Below are 13,062 nucleotides of genomic sequence, written 5' to 3'. Positions count from 1 at the left end.
GTGCAGCGCTCCCTCAGTACTGACCCTCTGACAGTGCAGCGCTCCCTCAGTACTGACCCTCTGACAGTGCAGCGCTCCCTCAGTACTGACCCTCTGACAGTGCAGCGCTCCCTTAATACCACTCCTTTGACAGGATAGGGTTCCCTCAGTGATGTCCCTCTGACAGTGCAGCATTCCCTCACTACTGCCCTTGTGACAGTGCAGCACTGGGACTGTGAGCCTGGATTATCTGTCCAAGTTGATGGAGTGAGATTTGAATGCATGTTTTGACTCAGGTGAATGTGCTGCCTTTGTGCCATGCTAATGATTTTTTCAAAGACGTGCTTGTTAAAATAACATGGACATGTCGGCTGTGGTGTGAAAACACACAGCACTGTCACGTAAATGACATTTTTGGTGAGACTGGAGAGAGTGAAATTATTCAATCTGGGCTGCCAGTAATGTTTTACTTCTCTTCCAGTGATATATTTCGGACAAAGAAAATCCTGCCTAGTTTTGGGAAAATGCTGGAGAATATTTTCCTGCCTCTCTTTGAAGCAACAATCAACCCCAAAGAAAACCGTGAACTTCACCTCTTCTTAAAATACGTGCGTAAACCATCTATCTGCTCTGCGCCTGCTACAGTGTTTTACACCCTCTGCCTCTCTAGCACTGAACTCCCTGCAAATGGGTGGATTTTTAATCCCACATTTAACTTCGAGAAACTGAACGAAGTTAATCGAAATGAGAAAACCAGAAAACGTTGAACAATTAACTAACTGGGCTTCTCAGTAAAAATTATTTTCAATTTTCAGGAGTATTTATGCAGAAAAAGAGCTTTTAAAAATTCAGGAGAACACAGCAACACAGGGTAAATGCAATGGTGGCGCAGTGATTAGAACTGCTGTCTCACAGCGCCAGGGTCCCAAGTTAAATGCCTGTCTTGGTGATTGTGTGGCGTTTGCACACTCTCCCTGTGTCTGTGTGGGTTTCCTCTGGTTTCCTCCCACAGTTCAAAGTTGTGTTGGTTAGGCAGATTGGACATGCAAAATTGCCCTTTAGTGTCTAACATGTATTGATTAGTGGATTGACCATGCTAATTTGCCCCTTAGTGTCCCAGATGTATATGTTAGGTGGATTGGCCATGCTAATTTGCCCTTTAGTGTCTCAGATGTGTCAGTTAGGTGGGTTGGCCATGCTAAATTGCCTCTTAGTATCTCAGATGTATAGGTTAAGTGGATTGGCCATGCTAAATTGCCCTGTAGTGTCTCAGATGTGTAGGTTAGGTGGATTGGCTGTGATAAATTGTCCCTTGCTGTCCCAAGATGTGCAGGTTAGGTGGATTGGCCGTGATAAATGTGTGGGTTACAGGGATAGGGTGGAGGGGTGGGACTGGGTAAGATCCTCCTTTGGCAGTCAGTGCAGACTTGATGGGCTGAATGGCCTCCTTCTGCAGTGTAGGGATTCTGTGATAATACTGCAGATGCTAGAAAGTCTCAGTTGGCCTGGCAGCATCTGTGGAGAGTGAAACAAAACTAACATTTCAAATCCAATATGACTCTTCTTTGGAACTGGCAAAAGTCAGTTGTGCTGACTCGAGTCAGGTACTCGCTGGGTAAATCCAGTAAAGATTTCATTCTAATTATTGCTTATTCCTAGTTGCCCCATCAAGGTAGTTCATTTATACAATGGTGTCTCACATCAAAGGGGCACTTCAGACTCAACCATACAGGGTTGCATTTTATGTGCCTCAACCCGTGGTGCTTTTGGTGGGGGAGGGATATGGCGTTGTGGCATGTAAAATAAGTTGGGTGGCCAGCCCACCACTTCCCACCCAGCCCCCGAGCTCAGCCCCATAACATGGTGGCACAGTGGTTAGCACTGCTGCCTCGCAGCACCAGGGACCTGGGTTCGATTCCCACTTTTGGTCGATGTGCAAACTCCGCACAGACATTCTCCCTGTGCCTGCGTGGGTTTCCTCCAGGTGCTCTGGTTTCCCCCCACAGTCCAAAAATGTGCTGGTTGGGTGCATTGGCCGTGCTAAATTCTCCCTCGGTGTACCCAATCAGGCGCTGGAGTGTGGGGACTGGGGAATTTCACAGTAACTTCATTGCAGTGTTAATGTAAGCCTATTTGTGACTAATAAATAAACTGTATCTTTAATGAGCCAGTTACATTTTTAATGACAATCCAACAGCTTCAAGGTCACTTTGGTTGATTTTTATTTCCAAATTTTTCAAAAACTGAATTAAAATTCTCGAATTCCTGGTGGGATTTGAACTGGATTTTTTTCACTGGGGTATGTGTCAGGCTGTGCGTTGTATTCGCATGACTGCGAGTGTATGCTATCTGACTGTCCTGTGTTCTGTTGCAGGTGACGGGCTTTGACAGTGTGGATGATGAGTCCAAGCACAGTGCTCACATGTTCTCATTAAAGAGTCCGACCCCTGGGCAGTGGACGCGGGAGCAGAACCCACCCTACAGTTATTATCTCTACTACATGTACGCCAACATCATGGTGCTCAACAACCTGAGGAAGTAAGTACTCCCAGCTCCGGATTCTGCTCTAAAACAGAGCCAGATGTTTCTGTAGCTACTTCCCCCATTCTAGTGAGAGTCACACGGGTGATGTGTGATTGGACTTTCAAAAGGAATTTGTTAGCGTACCACATGATAGATTTTCTGGTTAAAATTAGAACATAGAACATAGAAAAACTACAGCATAAACAGGCCCTTCAGCCCACAAGTTGCACCGATCATATCCCTACCTACTAGGCTTACCTATAACCCTCAATCCTATTAAGCCCCATGTACTCATCCAGAAGTCTCTTAAAAGACCCTATCGAATTGGCCTCCACCACCACCGATGGCAGCTGATTCCACTCACCCACCACCCTCTGAGTGAAAAACTTACCCCTGACATCTCCTCTGTACCTAGTCCCCAGCACCTTAAACCTGTGTCCTCTTGTAGCAACCATTTCAGCCCTGGGAAAAAGCCTCTGAGAATCTGCCCAATCTATACCTCTCAACATCTTATAAACCTCTACCAGGTCACCTCTCATCCTTCGTCTCTCCAAGGAGAAAAGACTGAGCTCCTTCAACCTATCTTCATAAGGCATGCCACCCAATCCAGGCAACATCCTTGTAAATCTCCTCTGCACCCTCTCAATAGCTTCCACATCCCTCCTGTAATGAGGCAACCAGAACTGAGCACAGTACTCCAAATGGGGTCTAACTCGGGTCTTATAAAGCTGCAGCACTATCTGCTGACTCCTAAACTCAATCCCTCAAAGGACATAAGCCTTCTTAACAACTTCCTCTACCTGCGAGGCCGATTAAAGAGTCCTATGGACCCGGACCCCAAGGTCCTTCTGATCCTCCACACTGCTAGGAGTCTTACCCTTGACATTGTACTCCTTCATCCCATTTGACCTGCCAAAATGGACTACTACACATTTATCTGGGTTGAAGTCCATCTGCCACTTCTCTACCCAGTCTTGCGTCCTATCTGTGTCACGCTGCAACTTCTGACATCCCTCCAAACTATCCACTACACCACCAACCTTCATGATGCATGAGATTCATCATCATCTCATTGTTCATCCTGCAGTATTGAAGGAGAACATCTTCATTTGTCATCCAGGCATTGGGTTGTGTGTGTGCATGGGTGCTGATGAGTCCTATTTTCTCATGAAAGGTTTTAATGCAGGAAGGACAGGACAGTGAGGCTGGTAGGTTGTGGGGCGCACTGTTCTCATGGTTTTTATCTGCCTTGTGCTTGTTTTGGACTGACATTACCCTTTGCTTCTCATTTGCCTTTGACAATTGCACTCCTCCAGGCTAAACGATCCTGGGTAAGGATCTCCCATGATTCAGTCTCAATTTTAAGGTTCTGAGGGAGGCTTTCAGGGTATCCTTGAAGCGTTTCTTCTGGTGGCCACAGGAGCGTGCTTTATTCTACAGCTCACTGTAGAAGATTCACTCAGGGAATTGGTTGTCAGGCATTCTGATATCCAGTCCATTGGAGCAGTTTTGTCATAACATTGTGAAAGTGTTGCCCATGCCGGTTCTCTGAGGAGTTCTGTGTCTGGGACTTTGTCTTACAATTTGATTTTGAGGAGCTTGTGGAGGCGGCAAAGGAGGAAGCCATTGATCTTCTTTGAGTATTGCTGGTAGACTGTCCAGATCTCATTCGCGTAGAGAAGAATGGAGAGGACCACTGCTCTGTGGACTTTGAGCCTGTCTTCAGGCCCACCCCTCCACATTCCCAGACTGAATTGCAAAGTTTTCTCAAGGACTCAATGACCTTGACAATTCTGGCATCGATCTCAGCATCAAAACAAGTACAGCGTAGGAGAGAGAGCTGCCCTGATGGATAAACTTGTCCACTGCGGCCAGCTTCTGGTCATTTACTCTCACTATTGGCCCTTGGTAGAGCTTTCCTGGGGCAGGTTGGAACATGACTTCTGTTTTTATTGTGCTGATGTGAGACTGAGATTAATACAGGATGTGGAGAACATATCAATAATCTGCTGCATGCCTATCTCACTTCTGGGGTTTAGAGCACAGTCCATCAATGAGGACTTTGTTCTTGGCCTGGTGGTGCCACAGGTTGAGGAGCTTACCATCTACTGGTAGTTGGTGTCTATGTCTGGGTCCTCATCCTGGAAGGCGTCAGTGAACATGGCTGAGAACATGATGCCAAAGAGACCCGACACCAGTATGCAGCCCTGTTTCACTCCATTGCTGACAGGGAAGAGGGCCAGGGCTTCATTGTCATCAAGGACGCAGGCCTGCATGCCACTGTGGAACTGGTGAATCATCTGAATAAATTTGTCTAGCGCCAAAATTTGCTCCGAATCTTCCAGAGCCCTTCACGGCTGACAGCGTGAAGGCTTTGGTTAGGTCGACGAAGGTGTTATAAAGACCAGCATTTTGTTCTTGGCACTCCTCCTGCAGTTGGCAAGCAGCAAGCACCATGGGTGGCATTCTCCGACCTTGCCCCTACCTGTGATTATTAGACCCTGCTGCTGTGAATGGAGAATTGGCTGAGTGCCAAACTCTCCCTTCTCAATAGCAGTGGTAGAGAGGTGTGCACGCCGGAGAATTCCGGCTATGTCAATGGTTACCCTACCTTTTCCGAAACAGCACTGACTCCCCAGGGATAGACCCTGCTGAAGGTGCAATATGAGCCGGTTTAGAAAGATTCTGGCAAGGATCTTTCCAGAAATAGACAGGAGAGATATTTCTCTGTGATAGTCACAGGATTGGGCTTTGCGTTTGTTGATGTGAACAATGAAGGTATCTTTAAAATCTTGTGGAATGACCCCTTGCTCCACATGGACTGGAACAGCTGCCTGAGCTCTCTGAGTAGCTATAATCCATCAGATTTATAGACAGAATTTGATCGATGATAGAATTGTTAGTTAAATTAAAGCCATGGGATTAAAGGGATAGTGACAGTGTGGCTATGAAATTGGCTGAGAGACAACCAGCCAGGAATAGTGGTGAGTGCGTGTTTCCAGACTGGAGGCACAATGGGTTGGTATTGGCACTACCGCTCTTTTTGATATATATTAGTGACCTGGAATTGAGTATAAAGAGCATAACTTCTAAGTTTTCAGATGACATGTTTGAGTCATGTTGAGATCAAAAAGGGGGAGGTATTGGGGTTCTTGAGAAACACTAAGGTAGACAGATCCCCAGGGCCAGAAGAGATATACCTCAGAATACTGAGAAAGGCAAGGGAGGAAATTGCTGGGACCTTGAGAGAAATCTTTATATCCCCACTGGCTACAGGGATATCCCAGAGGGTTAGAGAATAGCCAGTGTTGTTCCTTTGTTTAAGAAAGGTAGCAAGAATAATCCAGGCAATTATAAGCAGGTGAACCTTACATCAGTGGTAGGGAAATTATTGGAGAAAATTCTTCGAGACGGGATTTATTCCCACTTGGAAATAAGTGGATGTATTAGTGAGAGGCAACATGGTTTGTGAAGGGGAGGGCGTGTCTCACGAACTTGATCAAGTTTTTCGAGGAAGTGACGAAGATGATTGATGTGGGTAGGGCAGTGGATGTTGTCTGCGTGGACCTCAGTAAGGCCTTTGACAAGGTCTCTCATGGCAGACTGGTGCAAAAGGTGAAGTCGCTTGGGATTAGAGGTGAACTGGCAAAGTGGCTACAAAACTGGCTTAGCCAAAGAACAATAAGCCTCACAACACCAGGTTCAAGTCCAACTGGTTTATTTGGTAGCACGAGCCATAAGCTTTCGGAGCAGCGCAAATCGGGAATTAGATAAATACTTGAAAGGCAAACAAATTGAAGGGTTATGGGTAAAAAGAACAGGAGGAGTGAGACAAATTGAATAGCTTTTTCAAAGAGCTGACACAGATATGATGGGCTGAATGATCTCCCTCTATGCTTCTTATTTTATGGTTGCACGGTTCACCCTTTCTCTGACCCAGATCTGACTTCCTCAAGTCTACAGGGATCTTAGTTTAATTATCCCAACTCATTGATCCCAAAAACATTTTCACCACAGTTGATCTAACTGAGAAAGAGAATGGTTCCCTCAGGCTGAGCAGTGCCACTGAGGTCACCCATTGGAGCTGGGTTCCAACTCCAGGGCCTGAGGCCTTTTATCTCCCGGTAACCTGGTGTGTGACTGATACTGTGATTTGTTTTTCAGGGAACGGGGTTTGAGCACATTCCAGTTCCGACCTCACTGCGGGGAGGCCGGTTCGATCACTCACTTGGTTTCTGCCTTTCTAACAGCGGATAATATTTCACACGGACTGAATCTTAAGAAGGTAGGCTCGCTCGCAGCCACATGTGGAGTCAGGAGGGTGCTGTGAAAATCAGTCCCTCTCATTAACATCACAACATCTCACTTCAAACTAACCAGTGCCAGCTGTGACTCAGTGGGTAGTACGACATCTTTCAGTCAGAAGATTGCGGGTTCGATCCCGCCCCAGTGACTTGTGCACACTTAGTGAAGCCAGGCTGAGAGAAAGCTGCACTGTCAGAGATATTGTGCGGGATTTTATGGCCACACTCAGGCAAGACCAGAAATTCCTGCCCGAGGTCCAATTTCCATTGGCAGACCCTCGCCCACTCTGATTCCATGGCGAGTAAGGTGGTAGAGATGCGGCTACTGTCTTCCAGGTGGTACGTTATACCAAAGCTTTGTCTTCCTGCTCAGTGCCCTGGGGTTGTTTCCAATGCACCTTTCTGAAGAAAAGCAGGGGAGAATGTCCTGGACAATATTTATTGTTCATTCATGAAATGTGGGCATGGCTGGCCCTTTTATAGCCCATTTTCAATTGCCCTCAAGATGGTGGTGGTGAGCTGCCTTCTTGACCTGCTGTAGACCATGTATTGTAGGAACACCCACAGTGCTGTTAGAGAGGGAATTCCAGGATTTTAATCCAGCGGCAGTGAGGGAATGGCGATATTGTTCCAAGTCAGCATGGTGTGTGTCTCGGAGGGGAACCTGAGGTGGGGTGTTCCCATGTATCCACTGCCCTTTTCACTGTTGGAGTGTATACAATACAAAGGTTACATGCCCACCCACAACCTGCTTTGGCTCAATTCTACTCACCGTAGTGAGAGTTTTGTATTGAATTCGTTCAGTAAGCTGAATTCTTTCCCTAAAGCTGCTTTCTACCTTGTGAGACCGTAACTGGTGGCCAACAACATGTGAGATTCCAGCAGTTCCGAGACCTCAACTAGGGCTCCACAACTAGAAACACTAAAATAGATTACCTGTTTCATAGAATCCCTACATTCTAGAAGGAGGCTATTTGGCCCATCAAGTCTGTACCGACAACAATCCCACCCAGGCCCTATTCCCATAACCCCTCACAGTTACCCTGCTAATCCCCCTGACACTAAGGGTCAATTTAGCACGGCCAATCAACCTAACCCGCACATCTTTCGACAGTGGGAGGAAACCAGAGCACCCAGAGAAAACCCACTCAGGCACGGGGAGAGCATGCAAACTCCACATAGACAGTCAGCCAAGCCGGGAATTGAACCCAGGCCTCTGGCGCTGTGAGGCTGCAGTGCTAACCACTGTGCCACTGTGCCATGCCAATTGTCTGTGGGTCCTTGTGTCTGACGATATTCCAAACACCAGTCCATTGGCTGTATAGCACTTTGTCTTTCCTGGGGTTATGAAAGATGCTACAGAAGTGCTTGCTTTCAAAGTGCTCCTGCTATGCTTGCCATATCGACCAGTTAGACTTATTAATTCTGCCAGCAAGTTTTGTTTTATTCATTCGTGGAACATGGGCATCACTGTCTGGCCAGCATTTATTGCCACCTCTAGTTGCCCTGGGAGAGCAGCTGAGAGTCAACCACATTGCTGGAGCTCTGGATTCACATGTAGGCCAGGCCAGGTAAGGACAGCGGATTTCCTTCCTGAAAGAGAATTAGTGAACCAGATGGGTTTTTCTGACAATCGACAACAGTTTCATGGTCATCAGTAAATACTTAATTCCAAATTTTTTAAAAACAAATTCAAATTCCACCATCTGCCGTGGTGGGATTTGAATCCGGGTCCCAGAACATTAGCTGAGTTTCTGGATTAATAGTTTGGTGATAATACCACTAGGCCAACACTTCCCCTTTATTTGTATGTATTTCATGGTGTACAAAGAACAAAGAAAATTACAGCACAGGAACAGGCCCTTTGGCCCTCTAAGCCTGCACCCACCATGCTGCCTGACTTAACTACAACCCCCTACCCTTCCAGGGACCATATCCCTCTATTTCAGTTCTATTTATGTATTTGTCAAGGCTCCCCTTAAAAGTCACTACCGTATCTGCTTCCACTACCTCCCCTGGCAGCGAGTTCCAGGCACCCACTACCCTCTGTGTAAAAACTCTGCCTTGTACATCTCACTTAGACCTTGCCCCTTGTACTTTAAACCTATGCCCCCTAGTAATTGACTCTTCCACCCTGGGAGAAAGCTTCTGACTCTCCACTCTGTCCATGCCTCTCATAATCTTGTAGACTTCTATCAGATCATCTGTTAACCTCCGTTGTTCCAGTGAGAACAAACCATGTTTCTCCAACCTGTGCTCAAAGCTAATGCCCTTCATACCAGGCAACATCCTGGTAAATCTTTTCTGTATCCTCTCCAAAGCCTCCACATCTTTCTGGTAGTGTGGTAACCAGAACTGTACAATATATTCCAAGTGCAGCCTGACTAAAGTTCTATAAAGCCGCAACATGACTTGCCAATTTTTACAGTCAGTGCCCCAGCCAATGAAGGCAAGCATGCTGTATGTCTTCTTGACTACCTTCTCCACCTGTATTGCCACTTTTAGTGAGCTGTGTACCTGTACACCCAGATCCCTTTGCCTTTCAATACTCTTCTGCCCTTGAGATTAGGTTTTGTGGTAAATCTCAATGATTTAGAAATCCATGTAGTGGCCATGATTTTGGAGTTTGAAGATAATGTGAAAATAGCCTGTGTGGTTGATAGTGATTGTGGATTGCAGGAAGATATCAATGGACAGGTCAAGTGGACAGAAAAGTGACAAATGGAATTTAATCCAGACAAATGCGAGTTAATACAAAATAAGGAGGCAGTGGCATAGAAGTATTTTCACTGGATTAGTAATCCAGAGACCCTGGGTAAGTATCTGGGGACCAGGGTTCAAATCCTGCCATGGCAGATGGCGATATCTGAATTCAATAAAAAAATCTGGAATTAAAAATCTACTGATGATCATGAAACAATTGTTGGAAAAACCCGTCTGATTCACTAATGTCCTTTTAGGGAAGTAAATCACGCTTGTCTGGTCTGGCCTACGTGTGACTCCAGCAATGTGGTTTGGGACGGCACAGTGACACAGCGGTTAGCACTGCTTCCTCACAGCTCCAGGGACCTGGGTTCAATTCTGGACTCGGATCACTGTGTGTAGTTTGCACATTTTCCCCGTGTCTGAGTGGGTTTCCTCCAGGCGTTCTGGCTTCCGCCCATAAAAATGTGTGGGTTAGGTTGATTGGCCATGATAAATCGACCCTAGTGTCAGGGGATTGGCGGGGTAAATGTGTGGGGGAATAGGGCCTGGGTGCGATTGTGATTGGTGCAGACTTGATGGGCCAAATGGCCCCCTTCTGCACTGTATGGATCCTATGATTCTGTGACTCTCAAATGCCCTCTGAACAATAAGGGCAATGAGAGATGGGCAATAAATGCTGACCCAGCCAGTGACATCTAAATCCATGAATGAATAAATTTTAAAAAGTGGCAGAAGGATTAATGGGGAGTTGATGATCACTTTTAAAATCTAGAGTTCTGTCTGGAACTCATTGCTTGAAAGGCTAGTAGAGGCAGAAACCCTTGTCGCATTTTTAAAATACTTGGATATGCCCTTGAGGTGCCCGTCAACTACAGGGCTACAGAGCTGGAGAGGCCGGATAATCCTTTTTCTGCTGGCACTGATGAGGTGGGCTGAATGGGCCCACCTTTGCTGTAAGTGTTTATATGTCTCTATGTTCCACTCCCTGGTCTGACTCCAGTTGGAACCTTCCCGTTCACACGCCCATTGCCTTGGGCTTGAACATGATCTCACACAGCAGCACAGGGAGCTCTGGCCAGGAGGTTTGTGTGCTAATGTCAGGTAGGCTCCCGCAGCCTCTCGGATAGCAGTTCCCAAAATGAGTCAGCAGTCACAGAGCAGGGGGACGCTGGGAAACTGGAGTCAGCTTTCCGAGCATTAACCAACTCTCCTGAACCTGCTGTGTCCCCTTTTCTCTCTCTTATGACCTTCATTTAACTCTAGTGTGTGGACAGGATGTGACAGACAGCCGGCTGAATATGGTGAAACATCCAGAATAAACCAAGATCATTTAGCAGCATTCCAAATGGGCAAGAGTTCAAAACAACACTTAGTAACTCGATACTGATCTGCAAACCTCAACCGAGCTTTGCATTTGGGGACTGCGCACTTTAAACTGCAGCAAAGAGCAGCTGTTGATTTGAAAGGAATTTGCACTCTCTGACTATTCCGCATCGTCCTTTGCGATTATAAAATAATCATTATAAGAATCATGATCGGTCTTCAGAACGACAATCTTGAGCATTTTCTGAGAACTTGGAATTTATACAGTGGTTAACACTGCTGCCTGTCAACACCAGGGACCCAGGTTCAATTCATGGCTTGGGTCACTGTCTGTGTGGAGTCTGCATGTCCTCCCCGTGTTTGCGTGGGTTTCCTCCGGGTGCTCCGGTTTCCTCGCACAGTCCAAAAATGTGCAGGTTAGGTGGATTGGCCATGCTAAATTGCCCCTTAGTGTCAGGGGGACTAGCTAGGGTAAATGCATGGGGTTATGGGGATAGAGTCTGGGTGGGGTTGTGATCAGTGCAGACTCAATGGGTCAAACAGCCTCCTTCTGCACTGTGTGATTCTATGATACAGTGGTTAGCACTGCTGCCTCACAGTGCCAGGGACCCTGTCTATGTGGAGTCTGCACATTCTCCCCATGTCTGCATAGCTTTCCTCCGGGTGATCCAATTTCCTCCCGCACTCCAAAGATTAGGTGGATTGGCCATGCTAAATATGTGGGGTTACAGGGATAGGGCCTGGTTGGGATTGTTGTTGGCACAAACTTGATGGGCTTCCTTCTGCGCTATTAGAATTCTAAATGGCACCTTTTGTAGCTGGAGTGTTGTTTCCAGTTCTGGGCATTGTACTTTCAGAAAGTTGTCAAGGCCTCGGTGAGGATATAGAGGAGATTTACTGGAACAGTGCCAGGGATGAGAAATTCAGTTACGGGGAGATGGGAGAATTGTTTCCCTTAGGGCAGAGAAGGTCAAGGGGAGAATCGATTGAGGCATTCAAAATCACAATGAGCTTTGATAGACTACAAGACGTGCTACAAGAGCAGATCAGAGGCTAGGAATACTGCAGCGAGTAACTTACCTCCTGATCCCCAAAGCCTATCCACTATCTACAAGTCATAAGTCAGGAGTTTAATGGGATACTCCTCACTTGCCTGGATGGGTGCAATTCCAACAACACTCAAGAAACTTGACACCATCCAAGACAAAGCAGTCCGCTTGATTGGCACCACATCTACAAACATTCACTCCCTCTGCCATCGGCGCTCAGTAACAGCAGCGTACACTATCTACAAGATGCACTGCAGCAATCCACCAAAGATTCTTAGCACCTTCCAAATCCATGGCCACTTTCATGTAGAAGGACAAGGGCAGCAGATAAATTGGAACACCACTGCCTGCAAGTTCCCCTCCAAGCCACTCACCATCCTGACTTGGAAATATATCGGCATTCCTTCGCAGTGGCTGGATCAAAATCCTGAAATTCCCTCTCTAATGGCATTCTGGGTCAACCCATAGAACATGGACTGCAGCGATTCACCTTCTCAAGGGCAACTAGGGATGGGCAATAAATGCTGGCCAGCCACTGATACCCATGTCCCACAAATGAATTTAAAAAAAAAAGGCAAAACTGTTTGCTGTGAAGGAAAGGTCAGTAAGCAGGGTTTTAGATAGTTTTGAGCCGTGAGTTGTTGTGATTTAGAATTCACTGCCTGAAAGGATGGTGGAAGCAGATCCAACAATAATTTTCAAAAGGGAGTTGAATGGAATAATTGAAAATGAAGACATTACAGTGATGCGGGCAAAGTCCGGGGAGTGGGACTGATTGGATAGTTCATTCAAAACAGATAGCACAGCAGAACGTGTTACCCCCTTAGGTGAAATATCATTCAATGTTCCCCAGGAATTCAAATCTTCTTTACAGCCAATTATCTAATTGATTGATTTTTAAAGTTTATGTCGGCAAATGCAGCAGGCAAGGTGTACACAGGGAGATCCCACACACAGCAGTGAGAAGAGGCAGTGAATTTCACAATGCTGTTACAGCAAAGAATGTCGGTCAGGACAACCACCCTGCTCTTCCCATGACGGCACAGGAATTTTACAGCGGGGCCTTCAGTTTAAATCCCACCAGAGGAATGACATCTCCCTCAGTGTGGCGCTCCCTCAGTACTGCCCCCAAGACAGCACTGCACTCCCTCATTGCTGTCCCACTGATGGTGCGGCAT

General features: G+C 46.5%; 1 protein-coding gene across 6 annotated transcripts in view; it reads left to right on the top strand.

Moving 5' to 3' along the window:
- LOC145343771 (AMP deaminase 3-like) overlaps window positions 1-13,062 on the top strand; it is a 58,917-nt gene that overhangs the window by 38,069 nt on the left and 7,786 nt on the right. For all 6 annotated transcript variants that reach the window (XM_080190091.1, XM_080190090.1, XM_080190086.1 and 3 more), the window contains exons 10-12: window positions 461-587; window positions 2,354-2,517; window positions 6,667-6,787. In XM_080190091.1, coding sequence (XP_080046217.1) covers window positions 461-587; window positions 2,354-2,517; window positions 6,667-6,787 — 412 coding nt within the window. The remainder of the gene's footprint in view (window positions 1-460; window positions 588-2,353; window positions 2,518-6,666; window positions 6,788-13,062) is intronic.

The sequence above is a fragment of the Carcharhinus amblyrhynchos genome, chromosome 6 (genome assembly GCF_965287045.1).
Source record: "Carcharhinus amblyrhynchos chromosome 6, sCarAmb.v2.hapA, whole genome shotgun sequence".
NCBI classification, from domain to species: domain Eukaryota; kingdom Metazoa; phylum Chordata; class Chondrichthyes; order Carcharhiniformes; family Carcharhinidae; genus Carcharhinus; species Carcharhinus amblyrhynchos.
The sequence above is the reverse complement of the archived record's forward strand: the minus strand, read 5'-3'. Positions and strand labels throughout refer to the sequence as shown.